The sequence below is a fragment of the Rhyacophila brunnea genome, unplaced genomic scaffold, assembly GCF_057557595.1.
Source record: "Rhyacophila brunnea isolate RB1 unplaced genomic scaffold, BYU_Rbru_1.0 scaffold_8, whole genome shotgun sequence".
In the NCBI taxonomy this organism is placed as follows: Eukaryota; Metazoa; Arthropoda; class Insecta; order Trichoptera; family Rhyacophilidae; genus Rhyacophila; species Rhyacophila brunnea.
The window spans coordinates 15,541,411-15,561,815 of NW_028233350.1; the positions used below are offsets into that span (position 1 = coordinate 15,541,411).

The following is a 20,405-nucleotide window of genomic DNA, read 5'->3' on the forward strand; positions in this document are numbered from 1 at the left end:
AATTCTGATTATAGTGCAAAGTTATAAAAAATATAGTTTTTCTGAAAAAACGTACAGGAATGTTTCATCTTCAATCCATTAAAATTATAGTATTTTTTGCATATTTGGCCTAAAATTATAGTATTTTACATTTTTCGCGGAATCAAAAATAATAATAAAATTGTAATGCCGGTTGTACGTACATACAGATCTACAAACTTATCTGGAGAATGAGATGGGGAGCCACTGTCGAAAACTACCCAATCACGACTCGTAACTGACAAAATCAGACATTTGGATGACATTTTTCAATATGGCGTCCTATCCTCTTGCGTCCTGAGGTACACATATGTGGACGTTATTTAAATATTTTTTAGTAATGATTTGAATGGATACTTGAACCGCATTTGACTACAGTGGTATAGATAGTATATTTTTCTACCACTAGAGCAAAACACTAGCCTATGTAGTTTTAAAATAAATTGTTATTTTGACTTTGAAGTTATGGATATTTGCACAAGACAAAAATGGCGGCTAAAAAGTCAACTCTGACAAGTAAGTGCTTTTAATTAAATATTAATATTTATTTATATTAAAAACCAATGATGTATTTAGTTTCACAATGAATCATAGTAATATTCCGTATACTTTAAATTATCTTTACACTTTTGTAAAATATTATAATCATAGTTTCAAAATTCGGTACACACATGAGTAACTCAGGTCTAGAGTGATATATTTTGACATTAGTATATCTGATTTATTGAGGTTATGTTTTTTGTTTACATTTAGACGAATCCTTGAATAGCCAGCATATTGGTGATATTTTGAATGATAATGATGTCGAAGTTGGTGGAGGATATAACCCTGACGACAGTAATGATGTTCACATTCATCTCCTGGGCCCAGATGATGACTTTATTCTGGAGAACCAGTGAACTTTACTCACTGCTAGAGGCTGAGATACATCCTTCAAAATCACAATCCAGGATCCTATCCTGGCTTATGAAACCATAAGGTATCAATGCTCATATTATATTACTTTATCATTTAGTCATAAATATCAAACTTATCATTTTATTAGGCAAGTGCATGCACTGCTAAAAAATCAATTAAGTACCAATTAAATTGATACAGTTTGTGATGAAAGGGCTTTGTGATCTCCATATTGAGGATTCGATGGACAGAATAATTAATATACTTAATATACCTAGTGATTAATACTATTGGCCATTAGTATTTATATTCCTGGTGTTGAATACTTAATAAATAGGAATAAATGTATCGATTAATTCATAGTATTGTATTTTCTATTGTTTCAGTACGCTGAGCCTAATAAGACGAATGATGCTGAGCTGAAGAGTTCAGTTCATGGCCATATATGGTTTATTGGGTGCTGGACTCCAATTGCTCTATAAATTATTCTCCATGTGGGGAAGTGAATCCTACCTATCTGATGAAGATACGATACAATCTCAATGCAACGCTGTGATGTTACTTTGGCTTCACAACAACTGCCCTTGTACGTCTACACATATGACTTTTTTACCAGCTTCAACCTCACCGATTCGTTATTTCAGGCCAATACGTGTTATGATTCAAAGAAGACGAAGAACGATATGCATCACTCAGTCAGCTGTTGTAAAATACTGATTACAAGTCGATGAGCCGCATTAATCTTCACAGTGGTGTGTTTGCTTTCACAGGACATCAAGCATGTAAACTGTGAGGATCTTTGACCACTGTGGACATGGACTTGTTGGACATGGACATGAAATAGTTTGCTCATTGTACATGCAAACTTATAGGCAAGAAAATATTCACTGTGATTGGAATACTTCATAGTCATGGAAAATCAGACTTGCAAACCCTACGATTTGGTGTGAAAGTCATTTAGCCATCATTATCATCATCGATACAAGGTCATCCAAGAAACTCTTCACCATTAGCTTCCATAACACACCGAGTAAACACAGATCTACTTCTAAAGCAAAGAATGGTTGTCCCTAAACCTATTCCCTGAAGTGCGCGTTAATTAATGTGTAGTATTTTAGGGTTTTGACCGTTATTGTACTATATTTTTAATCTAAATAAATATAATTATCCAATCACCATTATATTATTATGATTATTGTATTATTTTTCTAATAAAATTGTATCATTATATGGATATCACATTGTTTTTCTTTCATTTCATTGTTTGTACTGTATCCAATATTGTACTCTATTGTGACCTGAGATGCACTCACGTGCACGTAGTGGATTTTAGTTAATATATAGTAAAAAAAATATTTTAATTTTTTTTTGTGATCTTAATAATATTTATTGAACAGAAAAATGCACAAATATTTTTTCTCATGACTGGTTCTATCTCGGGTCTCAAGAGGCTATGGTAGTTCGTAGTTCCATTTTTGGCCATTCTGCAGATAAGTTTGTAGGTCTGTACTATATTACAACCTAATATGGTTGGCAACAAGAGATTCAATGAAAGATGAAAGCAATGTTGGCTTGAAAAAACCTTCTTCTTAATATTCATATACCTATTATATTCGATATACTTTATAAGTCCAGAGTCTTTTGGCTGAGGAATATTGTATAGTCAGAGTGTTCAGTCTATTATCTATGATACATAAGTATATTTGTCTATGGATATAAGTTTCACCAACATAAAGAAGTAAACGTCAATGTCAAACAGTAAACAATTGACTAGATTGAGGTTAATTTAATACTTGGTGTGATTTTAAATTCACACAATTATTCACATTGTCCGTTCTGAAAATAATTGCAAATGGCATTAAATTATTGGAACATTTTTGAAAATACCTCACTACTTTTTAGAGACAATAATGCCGTAATATTATTGGAGAAAGGCGTTTATGAAACATATAGCTATGGGCAGTTATTTGAAATCACAAATGAATTATACATTATTTTATCGGAAAAAACGACTGCCGGTGAAATAATCGGAATTATTATAAATCACAATGTTTTAGTTCCTGTATTATTGGCTGTGTAAGTAATTAGTCTATCTAAATTAATCATTCCCTAGTTTCCTGTAGTTGCAGAGTATACATTTTAAGTTGTTTGGTTTCCATGAATAATCTTCTTATTTTTGTCAATATCACCACAACTTGAAAATGACCCAAATTAATTTTTTTTTATTTTATCCTTTTATTTACTTACATACTTAATAGGTATATAATTTTTTAATATTTCATCACATCGATGACATAAGCAAATAAAAAACCACGTACTCATTAGCGAGCCGTAATGTGACCATTGCAAATACAGTAACTAATATGGACGCCATATAATTAGTTTGCGAGACCGTCGTTTGTCGGTGTTTGCCGTGAATCAAAAGGAGTCTTGCGGTTGCTCATGGACGTTGAATGTAACACCCGTTTCTAGCCGCGAATATTGAAAATACTTTGATAGTATTGTATATCTGTACACCTCTTGAAACTTATAATTTCTTTGTACTCGGATATGAATATTGATGATTTGGTTTGATGTATTATCATATTATACTACTTACTATGTTCTTTCAATCCATCGATGATCGCCTGACAGACTTATGATAGTGATGATGGCATGTTTAGATAGGTATGCAAAGAAATACAGCAAACTTGTGAAAGAATCCCCATTAGTCAAGTATCCTAAGGTTACAGCTAATCAATATACCTATCTTGCACTGATACTGTTTCTCGAAATCTAGTTTTTCTTCTCTCAATCTTAAACTCAATCATATTAATTACATACTCAAAATCTGTAGGACCCATTCGTGTGAAGTTCTTATAATGACCACTGATGTGTTGATGTTTCAAAGCAGTAAGTAAAGAAGAACTGCTTCTTCTGTCATACATGTCGTGACCAACGTTCCCTCTAATTTTCCTATTGAGTGTGCGGATCATCAACGCATCTGAGCAGTGGCGTAACTAGGGTTGGTGCCACCCGTCACCTGGTACAATAAATTTACACCCCCGCCCCTACAAACACTTTAATTTTTCATTAAAACTTATATTTTAAAGGTATTTATTAATTTCAGTGATTTTATATAATAATATAACACTAATAACGATAATTTTTGAAGTAAATAAAAAAAAAAATTGTACTTCTCTTCCGAAAAATGAGACGAGGAATTGTGCATGTGATGGTTTCGTGCATTTGAGCAAAACTAAAATCTGGCAAAGAAAACTTTCTTTTACAATATTTTTGTGTGAGGACTGTGTGGGGGATGAAAACATGTGTGCGGACATATTTTGGTAGGTGTGCGCGCGCACACCTTATAGGGAACATTGGTTGTGACTCCACCAATGGCGTCGTTGAAGTAAAAAATCTATAAAAACATTCCCTGCACTAGCTATCGATTCATACAACATGTTTCAGCTCAGTTCGGATACAACGGTTCGTCATCGTTTACGTGCAGATGATTGTCGTTGCATCCACATTTAGAGTTGGTTACAGTATCTGGAACGGTTACAGTTACGACTCGCTAATGAGTACCCAGCTTAACATTGGCTGTAACTATATACTATACACTGCAACCATTGGCATAAAAGCAATCCAAAGCACAACACAACCTTAATTCTGGGTTACATTACAGTAGGTGTTTCAAACATATTTAACCAATCTAACGTTTTACACCATTTACAGTTAGTTCCCTCTCAGGTGTAATTTTTATAAAAGTATGCTTCTCTTTTGTTTTAGTAAAATACACGGCATTTTTTTTTCAGAATTCATCGATGCGGATGCAGTTTCATTTTCCTTGACACAACTGAACAAGAAAATCAACAGATGGCAACCATTTCAGAATTAAATATTAGCACAATATTCTCAATTACCAATATACCGAGTTACAATGGCTTCATCTGCAAGGAAGTTCAGTGTATTGAGACCAATTTAAACTCAAAACTTTTCTTGTGGACAAAAAACAATCAGCAACCCAATAAAGCGTGTATTAATAATTTTGCATATTTTATAAAAACATCTGGGTCCACATCTTCAGCGAAGAATGTAGCCGTTACACATCAATCTATTTTCCCGAATATACAAGACTTTGAAAAAATTTTCAATGCCAAAGCTACAGATGTAATATATTTTTCTACTCCCCTTACGTTTGATCCATCAATCATTGAAATATATTTATCTGCGTATTGTGGAGCGGCTCTCTTAATATCAATGCCGTATTCAAATATTATATTCCCTAAAAAGTGTCTTTATCCGGTTACCATTTGGCAAACGACGCCTTCTAAATTTCTGCAACTGGGATCAGATGAAATTCAAAATTCAATATTGAATTCTACATCGCAACTTAAAGTGTTAGCTTTGGGCGGAGAACCATTTTTAATTCATAGAATGCTATCGAAATTAAAGCATAAAGATAATCAAACAAATATATTTAATTTATACGGAATAACAGAAGTCTCCTGTTGGTCATCTGTAAACAAGATTGATTTTGTAAACTGTAATGAAATTACCGATATTTCTATTGGCCATCCTCTCAGTCATAGTTTATTACAAATTATGGATGATAATTTTAAACCCATTATAATTGGAACTGGAAAGATTTATATAGGTGAGTTAAACCAAACCATTATAATACAATACTAGTATTACTAAAAGATGTTGACGAAAACATTGAACCACACTAGTGGTTAAACCAAATGACGCTTGTTTAACCCTTGCATTCTGACAGCGTTGTTTTACGATAATGACTTATGAAACCGTACAAAGGTTCAGAGCAAACCATACCCTGAGCTTCAAGAATAAATGCTTGCGGTGGATACTGGGTGTGCGGTGGTTTAATTTTAAGAGTAACGAGGATATAAGAATCACATCGAAGGTGAAGAAACAATGTCAAACCTGGCTTGGCCATTTACTACAGACACCTCAAGAGAGTCTCAATCTGGTCTGCCTTTATCCATATTTACAGGGTGGATATGGCAGAGCTAATATGTCTATGATCGCTATTGTCAACTTTTAGATTGCGCCTGTTGTATTGCCTTTTCTAGCTTGATGCCTCTCCTGTTCTTTTTTGTTTATTGCCGAAACTATCGAACATTACTCGTCATGCGGTACGTTTGTAATATAATATATAAGTATCTATATTTTATTATGATTGAAATTCACCAGAAATACATTATTGTTAGTAAAAAATGTTAATCATTCGAGGAGTTTGAATAATATCTCGACGGAATCTTATGAACAATAGTCAATATTTTAATGTTTCAATTGGTAGCCATAGAAAAATTAATATTCACTATGTATTGAAAAAATCTTCTTTATGATGGCCATTTTGGCAGCCTATTTTGACATTATTATCTATATCATCCAATGGCGAAGAGTATGGGTAGGCTGTGGGAATCCAACATAAATAGTACATACGTAAGTATGACTAACAAGTCATACTTATTTATTTTTAAGAATACAACTACAATTCAAATTATATTTATTATAGATCTGTTTAGGCAAGGTTTAATTGAATTTTAAAAACTGACCAACACCATCTGCAATTTATATTCTAAATTCTATGAAAATAAATAAGTATGTCTAAGAAAATGTGCACTATTTTTGTCAGATCTCTACAGCCTACGTCTACTCTTTGCCACTGATACTATCTAATATATGAGATATTTTTTGATTACTAATTAAACTTACGCACTTTAGTGCATGTCATTATCAAACAGGGTGTTTTTCATAGGATGTTCCCAGCACAAATTGGTAATTACGTCATGGTATTCACCTAAAAGACAGTGCAGATGTGATGGAATTGCATCTGCGCCGCTTATTAAGGGGGAGAGGCATGCCAGCAGAGGCACCTAGCGGAAAAATACAAAGCTTGCAAATTGAGACATTTTTTTGATAATTTACAATTTCAACTGTATTAATTAATAAATATGTATCTGAAAACATTAAAAAGATTTTTTCAGTCAAAGATAAACTTACAATTGTAAAAAAATGTAATAAAATGTGAATTTTTTGCAGGGTCCCATCTTATTATTACATTATATTTTAGGGTCATATTTATTATTAAAATTTAGTTAATTAAGTTTTCAGATTTTTGACTAATTATTCATCGTTTTAATATTTTTTATATTTATTTTAAAAAACATTGATTTTTATAAAAATATAAATGTGTATAACTTGAAATCCTTCTTATTTATATCAAATCAACCTTCGATTTTGGGACCATACCTAAATTAAAATTTGATATAAATAAAAAGGATTTCAAGTTATACACATTTATATTTAATGTTTTCAGATACATATTTATTAATTAAAAATGTCTCAAATTGCAAGCTTTGTATTTTTCCGCTAGGTGCCTCTATTGGTATAAGAATCCCCCTTAAGTAATTCCACTATATCAAGGTTTTCTCAATATTTTCATGGTTGTAATCTTTGATAATTATACTGGTCAGATTATGCGTATTAATGATATCTTCTCCTTATGTTTTAGGTAGCTCTACCAGAAAGTGTTTAGTTGGTAAAGAGGCAACCGAACACACATCTGATAAATGCTTACAAGTACTTGAAAGCAAAGAAATACTTTGGAGGAATACTGGAGATATTGGTGAAATTAAAAATACTGGTTTATTGTACTTTAAAGGCCGGAATGATAGCGTTATCAAAAGATTTGGCTCCAAAATAAGTCTATTAGAGATTGAAAGTATTGGACTAAATTTTCAAGGAATTGAACAATGTACGTGTTTATGGCATACAGATTCTAATACCTTGACCATGTTTTTTAGTACAAAGTTAATTGATATCAAAACAGAATTTTTATTGTATCTGAGGAAATCACTCGCTGCAATTCAAATGCCGGATGATGTCATTCAATTAAAAAAGATACCAATTACTAGTCATGGAAAGGTGTGTAAGAAGAAAATTTTGGATACTTACAACAGAATGAATAAAAACAATGACCAATATATAGATACAAAAGATTTGCTTTATGATTTATTAACAGAAGCATTATTGATAGAAGATTTAAGAAGTAAACAAAATGAGTCGTTTATTGGATTAGGTGGAAATTCAATTATGGCTATTCAACTAGCTAACAAGTTTGAAAAGTATACAAAAAAACATTATGCAGATTTATTTCCATCTCTTTTAAACGATGCAACTCCTATATCATGTTTATTTGATTTATTAATGTGTAGCTATACAGATATTAAACCTATTGACACAATGTCAAACATTATAAACAACAGCATATCTCGCAAAGATGATAATATCTCTATGCCTGAACCACAGACAAAGAAAAAAAGAAAATTGGTTTACCCCAAGATCGTGTTGGATCCATCTTCTGTTGATCACATTTCATATTCTTTAGAAATTGCTTGGAAGATTGATTTGAGTAAATGTATTGATGCTTCACCCGTTTTATATAAAATAAGGTAATTATATTTCAAAATTAATTGATTCATGTTGTTAATTTTTAGCAGATAACAAAGTAGACTCGGGAACCTCATACATAATATTATAAACTTTATTACACTAATACCCTCTTTACATTTGCATAGATTTACTACTGACAGTACGTATTATCGTGGCCATAACAAGAAAATGCACGTGTAAATACGTATTATCGTGCAAGTTGCAAGATTGCATGCATGCATCAAAAAGTTCAGAAGCTTCTGAATTATCACGCAATAATTGGTACTTGCGTGCCGGTGCGCATGCGCAGTAGAACTGTAGTGGCGAACCTGCTGGAAGAAATATGAACTTCGCACAGAAAATTTTGACTTAATCCGATTATCTAAGAACCTGTCTGAATCTGTCAAATAGCACCATACAATGACAATATCGCGTCTCGCTTACACTTGAAGAATGAGATTGAAGAGACAGTCAGCACTTTTACGTGTAAACAGTTATTATCGTGATAGTTTAAAATAGACACTATTGGTGCCAGTAAATTTATGCACGTGTACAGGCGCTATATTGAAACAAAATCAATGAATGATATCAAAAAAGGATAAATTGCCGTTTTCATTCCTAAGAAAAGCATATAAACCTATTACCTAACCGAAAAAAAACCGTTTTTTAAAACAGTACATGTTCAAACACGGGCGTTAACATGATCTTACTTTCTACTTCATTTATCGTTTGTCAATTTATGGCTACGGCCGTATGTTGTAGCTTAACTACTGGGAAATGCCAATAGAAATGGCGTATTTCAAAAAAATACCACCTTATTCTTAGATCTATAATTATTATTCGTAGGATGTTTATCACATTTGAATTGTCAAAGACATAGCTTATAATTTTAGTATCTTTAAAATTATCTTCAAATGTGTTAATCGTGCCCATTTTTTGAATAATAAAATGCCTAATTCTTGTCAAATTTGGGTTCACAGAGATTATAAAATATAATTTTTTATCGTAAATATGTCAATATATAATATTAACATAAATTTTAGTAATGGTTTTATAAGTGCTTTTAAAAATTAATAAATCTAAAAAATCGTAACACCACTGCACATGGATGTACTGAAATATGACTATATTCTAAAACATTAGATCGAGAGGTTTAAAAGGATACTATTTTCTATAAAAATACTTTATGCAGTCATCAAATGTTTTAAATAAATATAAAGGATAATAAGGCTTCAAAATTATATAAATAGATTATCTACAACGTTTAAGGAATGTCCAGGTTCATTCATGCGTTGAAAATAGCATAAAATCTCCATTTTGAAATACGTTGGGCATGTGGGCCATTAAGTGAAATGTCAAATTATTTGCAAAGCTATAACTTTGTTGTTTTTATAATCAAACATTGAACATTTAAGAGACATAAATCTCTTTTCTTTTTTACTTCGCCTTTTTCTACTGAATTATTATATAAAACTTATGTCAATTGATATTTCTTATTTATTTCTTCTCTAATTATTAATGAAGTATGATTTTCTAATTACAGTGGAACCCTGATCTACCGTTTTGGCATAAATTGTTTTCCCGCACGGATCGTTCATTTTTGAAAATCCCGCCAAACACCCATAAGAACAATGTTAAATAATCTCGCATTAACTGTTCCCCGATTTATCGTTTCCCTCGATCTATCGTCTAAATATTATGGTCCCATCACAAATATTATCACGATTGACCGTTTTTGTTGAATATTTTGCATTTCGCTTTCGTAAAAATGTTTATGATACATAACTATTACAGACCTAACGGTCGCGTCGCTTTGTTTGCACAGGTCGGTCGACGCTCAGGCCAGGGCTCGAAATGGACCGGAGCGCCGTTCCTGTTCGTCAAATCGGTAAAATTATCGTCTCGTGGATAAAATAATTGGACTGTCTGAGCTAGATAAGCCATATAATAAAAAATCTCACACTTATTTTTATGAAATACACTTAAAATATCTTCAGAAAACTGTCGAGCGCTCCGGTTCGTAAACTTTTCCATTTCGAGCGCTGGCTCAGGCTTGCCTCGCATCTCGTGTCACGAATTTTTATAAGTAGTAACTAAAATTCTCCCCATGACGAAAACTAGAACTGCTGAACATTTATGGTTTTTTTCTAGGGTCCCTTGAAAATCGTAGAATCGGGGTTTCACTGTAAATTGACTCAACATGTTTTTATTATTTTATCCCGTTGATAAATACAAGTTTATTTTTATAACTTAAGACCATCACATATTTATGTATTATTTTCTAGGGAAACGACGTATTTAATAGTCGGCAGTCACTCTGGAAAAATTGCAATAATAGATGCAATGTCAGGATCGGTGATACACATATTGGATGTAATATCTCGAGTTGAAGCACCGGTGTCATGCTTTATGAATAATCACAGTGAACCCTGTGCAGTTGTTGGTGATTACTCAGGATGCTTATGGTGCTTTTCTATATTAGATGGTAAAGTGTTATGGAAAGTCTCATTGGATGCCATGATCAAAAGTCAAGCGTGCTGTGCAAACTCAAATGTATACATCGCATCTTACAAAGGAGTCTTGACTGAACTTGATGAAATGGTAAACAAACATAAAAGAAATCTTCATTTTATTATTAAACTCTTTTTCAATTTCATAATTAATTTGTATGTAAGCAAAGGGTAGCTAATTTTTTATGAGTCAATTCCGGGAGTATGAAATAACTTTTTAACAGTCCTTCTTTTTTAGCTCTTCCTCCTAAACATGCACTACACGCTAAATATTAGTCAACTACAATTCTACACAGAATCTACTCTCGAAACCTGAACTATTCGTAATCTTTCCTTAATTTGCTACGCCTATGCAATACATACACGATCTGCTTATACTCACGGGGCGTGATTGTCAATAAAGGCAGTAAATAAACCATAATTAACACTACACCTCATATTTATGATTTTATTAAAATAGTTATCTTTTACACTTCAAATGACACGATGAATTATCTTTTATATTGATCATAGCTAATAGCGCCTGTACACGTGCATGGATTTACTGGCACTAAGAGCCAGGCCACACCGGGTGACTCTGGTCTCTTCGACTGGTCGCCTTGTGTGGCAGCGCTCAATACATACCTATATGTTTTCATACATCGCTACCGATCGCCCGACCAGAGAGATCGGGAGACCAGACCGAGCGCACAAACGAGATTTTACTGATCGCCTGACTTTATTGCTTGCGCGACTACTGGGCGACCATTCGATCGGTCTGGTCTCGAGACCAGAGTAGCCCGGTGTGGCTCGGCTCTAATACCTAGTGTGTATTTTAAACTATCGCGATAATAACTGTTTACACGTAAAAGTACCTACTGATTGTTTCGCCAATGTCATTCGTCAAGCGTAAGCAAGACGTGATGTTGTCATTGCATGGTGCTATTAATTGACAGGTTGTGAAAATTGATATACGTCAAAATGAGTCTGCACTGTGTAGTTGGTTTTTTTTCCGGCAGGTTCGCCACTATCGTTCTACTGCGCAGGCGGATATCTCATAAGTTCCAACTGTCGTGTAAAAATTCAGAAGCTTCTGAACTTTTTTCATCCAAGAATGTAATCTTGCAACTTGCACGATAATACGTGTTTACACATACTTTTCTTGTTATGCCCGCGATAATACACACTGTCAGCAGTTAATCCATGCACGTTTAAACGGGTTATAATGGTGATATGTGTTAATTTTAGATTATTATTTTTGACTGGCACAAAATAAAAATACTTTACTACTTTACTGACGATTCACTTTATTCATTCGTTCGTTCATTTTATTTCAGAACGGCCAGATAATCTCAAGTATTTTTATCGGAAACAGCGGAATTACTGCAGATCTCCTGTTATCTAAATTGGGATTAGTTTTTGTGGCCACATTAAACGGGACGTGTGCCTGCTTAGAAACAAACAATGGAGCTATTAGAATAAAATGGACACATAACCTTTCAAGTCCAGTCTTTGCTAAACCCGTATTTCTGGATAATGAAACCAAAGTTGTTTTTTCTGAGGTAAACGGAGTACTGCATTGTTTGGATTCGTCATTAGGAAATGAAGTAAGTACCTACATAATATTTTTAAGAGATAATTTATAAATTTTACCTACTTATTACGTTTTTATCACATGTAAAATTATTTTATGACAAATGTTTTCCTCATAGTAAGTTTTATCAATTAGTGATCGATTATGTGATTTTCACATAAAATATTCATAACTTTGTCAAAGATAATATTTTCAATAGTTTAGCATTTCTAAAACAAATAAAAATAATTCCAAGTTAAAAAGACCTTTATATATACGTTTTAAAATTTTCCGTTGAATCATATAAACTTGACAATTCTATGTATTAATAAATACTTTTTATTGTACTTAATAGAAATACTGAATAAATAGAGAATACTTAAATGTCATTTTGACATTTCATATTGATTTCCATAGTAACACGCGTATATATTAATAATTTAGTTGCTAGGACCCCCTTAGCAACCAACAATAATAACTTTCCATACAAAACAGAATTAACTGAAAATGGCTAAAAATATTTAAAAAATGCATTGTCGTCGTGTTCTGATATATTCTAAAAGTTTCAAATGTTTAGCTAGTCGGAAAGTTAGTTAAAAATCTTCAATCGTCCAATACAAATCTTGGACAAACAAGAAAAAAAATGTACTGGACACACAAGTAAAAATTAGTACTGGACAAACAAGAATACGAGCTAATAAAAATGTGGTAATATTAATTGAACCAAGAAACATTTTATACCCTATTTGCTCTCCATTCCTTATGTATAACTCATTAAAAATACCCACCCTCTACACTCAATTATAATTTAGAATTATATCAACTATCCCCCACAGTTTGGACAATTATAACAACCTTAGATGAACTCAAATATAAATTTCAGTACTCATACTCGAAAAAGCTCATCAAGTGAGCGAAACACCTACTGCAGAAACAATATCCATAATATGTAGTGAATACCGAGTGAAATTAACATGAGTCCATTATTAAAAAAATGTGCATTCCTAGATAGGATGGGTCAGTAAACATTTTGCTTGAATTTTAGTGTGCTTTAAAACTGAGAATCGGTTTTTTAAAGTAATTGGGTAATGTTCTATCGAAATTGCAATAGATCTCCCTGTCCTAGACCAATTGTATCAAATCACCAACGCCCTGAACACTGAACCACTTACGGAGGTTGCATATCCAAGATAATAACAAATGTGTTTGTGCATCTTTATCCTGATTGCAGTGCATACTTAAAAATATTTGATATTAATCTTCAGCTCTAATATACCGTCACAATGATTTGTGTATAATATACACAAACACATTTGTGTATAATGTACTGTGAAGAATAATTTAGTAGTGTTAGTTTCTAGTTTTTCTCTGTTGCTTATGATAATACACTGACATCACTGTATGATGATACACCAAACATGAAGAATGCGTTCATCTAGCAGGTTTTAGGATGGCCCTGTAGTTGTTTAATGTGACAGACTGATCATGGCCTCCACATACTTAAGCGGGCCCCCAGGCTAGGATATTTGGTGGCCCCCCTACCTATCGCTAAGGATGAAGGCGGTGTGACTCTATACAGTAGTGTTTTTCAAATGGTGTATGTGGTAAAATTAATGTGTATTTTAGTGTTTTTTTGTATATTTTAATACATCCATTTGAATTATGGAGTTGAGGAGTATTGATATACAATTAAAATTTTTATCGTATAACCACATAATTTTAAATAATAACATTAATGAAGGAAAATAGCGCTGTAGGCGACTTTTTTTTTACTATTAACACATTTAATTTACTGCTGACCAGATAATAACTGATTAATTACCACATTTAAATATCATGTTAATTATATCTAATGCGAACGCACCAGCCGCGTTTTCAGCACTAAATGGGTTAAAACAAATTGCAGTGTTGTGTTTATCTTACTTATCTGGTCGACTCACCTCGCCGGGCCACTCCTGAGCCAGGGCCCCCAGGCTACAGCCCTGTCAGCCCCCCCCCTTTGTGGGGGCCATGTGACTGATACTATAGGACTGCATTTGCCCAGCCCATTCCCATTTCATAAACTTAGCTATCTCTATCACATCGCGTACTATCGTCTGCTTCCTTATACATTGATTTCTTTTCTGGTCTTTCCGCATTATGATCAATGGCGGCTGGCCCTTTAGGTCAAATGGTCATTGACCCTCCAAAAATATCTATATAATATCAATTATAATTATTACTAGCGAGACAGGCTGGCGAAGATCAGCTAGTAATAATTATTAAAACCTATCGGCTACGCTAAAGTGTCAACGTTAGATGCACGCTAATGCATATTATGTACGTGTATGTAGTTACAATACACACAAGTCTCGCACGCAACGTCCAACTTCTCGTCTCAGCGCGCTTGGTTCAATTTACAATCTGCCGGAAATATTTTTATATTTTATACGCGACGACTCGTACTTCTGACATTTCAGTTAACGATGGTTGGCGATGTGAAAAATGTAAATGTATGTAAGTATCTACCTTTAACAATTTCTAGCACTTCTTCTATAATGTATAAAAAGCCAATTTGCAATACGTATTTTAAGTATATTATGAAAAGGCATATTAAAATAATATATTCAAAATTGACCTACTACTTTTTCGGGCCTAAGGCCGCCAATGGTTATGTTATGACCAACATACAACTTCCATGCCGTAGTTTTTGAACAATTAAATTAAAATTCGAAATAATATTTAGTTATTATTCACGGAAATATAATCTATTTTCAACACATTGACCACCATGGGCGTCACCGGTGAACGGAATGGAAGACCTACTGTCGAGTTGTTATTCAACACCAGCAGGCATATGTACTGTGTATTTTGACCGACATGGCCGTTGTGTATATTACTTGAACTTGGCATTCATATTTATTCAAAACAACTAAAGATAGGCTTGCAAAGTAAAAGTTTATGTATGCACTTTGTCATAACACGCAAACTCACTAACTAGATTTTGTTGCATGACTAATTGATTAATTTGTGAAATCAAAACGAATGCGGTCAAGCTTACAAAAACAACCTCACACGCAGTTGCTAGAGCGAGACATGTGACTGGCGAGGTGGCCAGCCCAGCGCAATGTAATAATTCTCTATAATGGTGCCGCGATGGACACCTGTTTCCGATACAGAATTAATGTTTTTTGTATTACTATAAAAAAATGAAAATGTGTATAACCTGAAATCCAGTTTATTTATATAAAATCTAAGTGAAATATTGAAGCTTGATTTCATATAAATAAAAAGATTTCAAGTTATAGACAGCCCACAACTTTCGAATGTTCTACTTTTGCACAATCCGCTATTTCGTACATTTCTTAAAATTTAGATTTTTTTGATAATGAAAAAATGTGCGCTTCCATGCAGTCACTCCTCTCTCCTCTGCTCCCTGTCACCTTCTCAAATACGTAAAAGGGTGGCATTCAACTATCTCTTGACAAGTTTACAAAGAAAACACCTGATTGCCAATATACCTCGTTAACTTTATTATACCCATTGATAAATAAATATTTTACAGTACACTTTTTGATTATTATATTCCATTACTTTCAAACAAAATTTCAAGAACTAAATACGGGCGAAAGTCGAGGGCCGCCTGTATGCACATTTTCATTTTTTTTATTAAAATCAATGCTTTTTAAAATAAATATAAAAAACATTAAAACTATGGAGTAGTCAAAAATCTTTATGTACATTAGAGAAAACTTTATAAACTAAATTTCAATAATAAACATAAAATAATTTGTAACAATAAGATGGGATCCTTTAAATTCATATTTTGTAATATTTTTTTAAAATTGTAAGTCTATCTTTGACTTTAGATAAAAAATGTTTTTATATACATAATTAAAACATGCTCCAATTGATAAACTAAAAAATCTCAAATTGCAAGCTTCGTATTTCTCCGCTAGGTGCCTCTGAAACCTCTGGCACACTACCCAGATGAAATTTTTCAAAATTGAAAAATATCAGTTGATTGACAAAAATGTATGAAAAACAACAATTTTACTCGATGAATGTTGGATATGTGAGACTATTAGTTTCAAAGTCGGTATCCTCCATTCTTACTTTTTTGACACTGATTCTGTATGTACTTTTCCATCATATGTAGGTATTTTCATAAAATCTAAAATCCAGCTGTTTCTTAGTTGAATGAAATCGAACGGAGGATGATTGCAGTAGTTTTTTATATTTTACAAATAACTAAGTGCCCATACGCACTTGCGGCAGGCCGCCTCACGGCTAGCCGCGGCGGCCTGCCGCCTATCGTTTTTTGTATGCAAAGTGCGATATGCGGCAGGCCGCTGCTGTTAGCCGGCATACAAACAACGATAGGCGGCCTGCCGCAAGTGCGTATGGGCACTTAAACATGTTTTTTTAATAACTTTAATGTTTTAAGGACATTTTACACCCCTATTCGATTTTCCTAATTTATACAATATTATGTTTGCAAAAAAATTTACTTCATGGTTTCTAGCGAATATCTCACCAGTTCTTTAAAAATATACCTATGTAAAAAGTTGACTTTTATCCAATATAAATATCAGTAGATATGGCAACACAACCAAGGAATAAAAATGAATGGGAACTGGCTTACCCTACTTGGCTTACAAAACTCAAGTGTGGTAAAATATGGAATAAATTTAAACATATGTGAATATTTTATTTTCAAAAGTTACGCCTGGGTTATAATATTCATTAAAGTTTGTCACTTAAACACAACGTGCATTCAAAATTTGCCGAGTCAGCTCCCTTTCTGCCCTTAATAAATAATAAAGCGGACCTTGCTTCAAAACTGCTACCACGCCCCATAGTGTAGGCCAGTTCCCATTAATTTTGTGTTCCCTGGACGCACCATAATATTGTGGTTGCGTCGAGTTTGTATGTACAAACTCTCAAGGGACTAGGTAGGTAGTACTATTATACTGCAGTTACGAAAAGAAACAATGTGATAGTTTAAAACATATATTTGAGCCAATTATAAAATTACATTATAAATGATAATTTGCTGCCTTTCTCAGCAGTTAGTTAGCTTTCAAGCCGTAGTACACCAGATACTATTATTAAATATCCATTAAACCACATAATAAAATAATGTTAAATTTGCAGCATAAAATATACAATAAGATTTAGATATAAAGCTCTGAAAATACGAACTCGATGGAAATACTACATTATGATAATCGTAATTAATTATATTTAAGATTAGGAATAATCTCAATTATCACCGATATATTATTATTTTCTTTTACAGATATGGACATTTACTACAACCGGACTTGTATTTTCATCATGTTCAGTATTATTACTCATGGAAAGAGAATATTTGGTTTTTGGATGTCACGATTCTCACACTTACCAATTGGCTTTAGGTAAGAAACAGAAGCCAGTCATTGAACACAAAATAAAGCAAACGTCTGAAGTTTACGCTACACCGTGTTTATTGAAAAATATTGGTATTATAAGCGTCTCTACAGAAGGAAACTTGCAAATTATAGACTATCAGTCTGGAAATATAAATGCTTTATATAATTTGCCAGGAAAGGTATTTTCATCACCCGCCGCTTTGGATGATTTAGTTTATGCAGGATGTCGAGATAACTACGTATACTGTTTGAGGATTGTTGACAAAAAAATAAATAATGAATAATAATTAAACAAACATCTATAAATTCTTTTATTTTTATTTTATCTTCACTGATAATCGGACATACATAAAAAATGTACTGATTTACAATTAGGGAGTAGTAGGGTATTATTAAATGGAATGCAATGCTATGACAATAATGTTAGAAATATGGCAGGGCTAACTCCTACAGCTGACGTATTTACGTTTAAACATTACTGCTCCGTAGAAAGCGAGTCGAGCCATACGAACATGGGTGAAAACAAAATTTATTGTAGAAAATCTGAAATGAGCGGTGACCTTTCCCAAATATTGTTCTTTGATTATATTTATTTAAATTCTTACATCGACATAATATTGTAATTTGATAAATTTACTTTTAATCACATAAGATTCAATCACCTCGATAAACATTTACATAGGCTTATAATCGTCACGTCTCGTATCGGCATGCATACATTTACTTCTAATCCATGTAACTATCCAAACATCTTGAAGCTTTTAAACATAATTACATATACAGATAAAACTTATAACAGATAACTAGAAAATCTAAGCTGACTGAATGATTCTTTTATACAATAAAATTCCTGTAAAAGCTATGCACCGACGCATTCATGGTTTATATTATGACAAGGTTTTATCGTGTTGGTGTTACTGTTCCTCCTCTCCCAGTTCGAGCTTTATCTTAGAAAAGTCAAATTCCTCTCCTGTCCCCCTCTTAAATATATCCAGTACGTCTAAACAAGTAGTCTCAAAATGAGTCGTAGCATCGTATGACTCTGATATGAATATTTGGCTCTGCAATCCGTCGTCGGTAGGTTCCATGTAGTCCGAGAAAGACATGAACTTCTGTCTGATGGGACCGAGGAGTTCTAGACCAGGTCTTATCTCAGTTTCCGGATCAGCTGTCTCCACTGTCGTGGAAACCATCGCGATGAACCATCCTTTGGCACTCACCTGATGGGTGTACGAGATTAGGGACACGTAAATATCGGAGCGCCGTCCGACTTGCTTCTGCGGGATAATAATTTGAGTGGAGAGCGCATCTTTCGTTTGCGCAATCGGGTGATCTAAAAGGCAGATGCAGCGGACGACTTGCCCTCGTTTCCTAACCTTATCCGGGACATAGCTCGGATCGCAGTACACTTGTTTACATTTGGCAATTTCTGTTCCCGAACGGACCCCGACGACTTTACCTCCTTCGCCGACGACAATTTCATCAATAGGTTTATCCAGCATGTAAGTGCCTCCGTAGATAGCGGACAGTCTGGCGAACCCTTGCGGTAGCTCCCCGAGCCCGTACATGGGGTATAAGTAAGGAGACTTGCCGTAACGCGCTAATGAGTCGGAGTAAAGCTTGATGCGACGTATGGTCTGCTGAGCAGATTGCAAGAGGTAATCGTCATCTCTGTAAAGGGCGAGGGCGTGCCCAGTAAAGTCCTGAGTGTTTTTATCCAAGCCGAATTTGTCATACAGGGCTTGCATGTTCGCGGTCGTCGGATCGAAGTCCTTCCACGTTTTCGGATCGTCCTCCTGCACGTCTTGCACGTAAATCAGGAAGTTTCGAAAGCGACGCTTCTCGAAGACTCCCATCAGGTCGGAGGCGAGCGCTTCCTTTTGATCGACCGGCACTTTTGATATCTTGCCGCCTTTGTACACGTAGCTTCCCTCCACCGACTTGAATTCCAAATACCGTGTCACACCCGTATGTATGAGCAATTTGACCAGCAAGCCGTTGGCCATCAGAAACTTGGGAATCAAATCGACGTTCCAGTCTCGGCCCCTTCCGTAAGTCTCGTCGGGCGCCGGAGCGCCGAACCGAGAGAACAGCTCTTCTAATGGAGTAATCGAGGCGGATTCGCCTCCGTAATACTTGTTACGATCGATGTGGAGAACTTTTTTACCCGACACCGATAGCATTCCACTGAGAATACATTCCTTGAGGCCGGTGCCGAGGACGATGGCATCATATTCTTCATCCATGATGATGAATTGATATTAGACGTCACCCAATATAAAAAATTCGAAATATCACTCCCAGCCGGGAACAAATGTCGGACTGCCTACAACGCACTACGTCAAAATCAGTGGATCAACCTTACGATATTAAAGATGTCGGAAATAACTGTGTCCGAGTTATCTGACGTTAAAATAAAAATAATTAAATAGTGGGTATACTTCCAACTAAAATAATAATGATATATGCATTAATTTAATCGTTGGATCATTCAATTTATTCGACCATCTCTGTAGGTAGTTTATGGGTTTATATTGAAATGAAACGTGGATTAAGTATGTTTAAATTCATAATTTAATTTGTACTATTGTGTTG

General features: G+C 34.0%; 2 protein-coding genes and 1 long non-coding RNA gene across 5 annotated transcripts; 2 read left to right on the plus strand and 1 right to left on the minus strand.

The window, feature by feature from the left end:
* Positions 1-313: 313 nt before the first annotated feature.
* Positions 314-2,151, plus strand: LOC147063957 (uncharacterized). The gene is made up of 3 exons (XR_015071990.1): positions 314-534; positions 772-997; positions 1,302-2,151. It is a non-coding gene; the product is annotated as an uncharacterized LOC147063957 (long non-coding RNA).
* Positions 2,152-2,626: 475 nt separating this feature from the next.
* Positions 2,627-18,094, plus strand: Aasdh (Aminoadipate-semialdehyde dehydrogenase). 3 transcript variants are annotated; one of them, XM_085959149.1, is made up of 6 exons: positions 2,627-2,991; positions 4,713-5,974; positions 7,298-8,375; positions 10,641-10,956; positions 12,182-12,451; positions 17,699-18,094. In XM_085959149.1, the coding sequence occupies exons 3-6, from the start codon at positions 7,411-7,413 to the stop codon at positions 18,092-18,094; spliced, it is 1,947 nt and encodes a 648-aa protein (XP_085815275.1). In that variant the 5' UTR covers positions 2,627-2,991; positions 4,713-5,974; positions 7,298-7,410. The 3 variants fall into 3 exon arrangements, 2 of the variants coding, with proteins under 2 accessions (XP_085815275.1, XP_085815274.1); XM_085959148.1 differs by having other exon boundaries at positions 4,713-5,554; positions 7,436-8,375; XR_015072014.1 differs by lacking the exon at positions 10,641-10,956 and having other exon boundaries at positions 4,713-5,554; positions 7,436-8,375; positions 17,699-17,837.
* Positions 17,396-20,175, minus strand: Gdi (GDP dissociation inhibitor). The gene has a single exon (XM_085959151.1). The coding sequence runs from the start codon at positions 20,054-20,056 to the stop codon at positions 18,725-18,727; it is 1,332 nt and encodes a 443-aa protein (XP_085815277.1). The 5' UTR covers positions 20,057-20,175; the 3' UTR covers positions 17,396-18,724.
* Positions 20,176-20,405: the final 230 nt, after the last annotated feature.

What these genes read in the sequence shown, in the direction of transcription:
- Gdi (XM_085959151.1), bottom strand. Translation starts at nt 20,056, where the DNA reads ATGGATGAAGAATATGATGCCATCGTCCTCGGCACCGGCCTCAAGGAA.
- Aasdh (XM_085959148.1), top strand. Translation starts at nt 2,768, where the DNA reads ATGGCATTAAATTATTGGAACATTTTTGAAAATACCTCACTACTTTTT. An exon ending in GTTCCTGTATTATTGGCTGT is followed by an intron (nt 2,992 to 4,712) that starts GTAAGTAATTAG and finishes TTTTTTTTTCAG; the next exon opens with AATTCATCGATGCGGATGCA. An exon ending in CCCGTTTTATATAAAATAAG is followed by an intron (nt 8,376 to 10,640) that starts GTAATTATATTT and finishes ATTATTTTCTAG; the next exon opens with GGAAACGACGTATTTAATAG.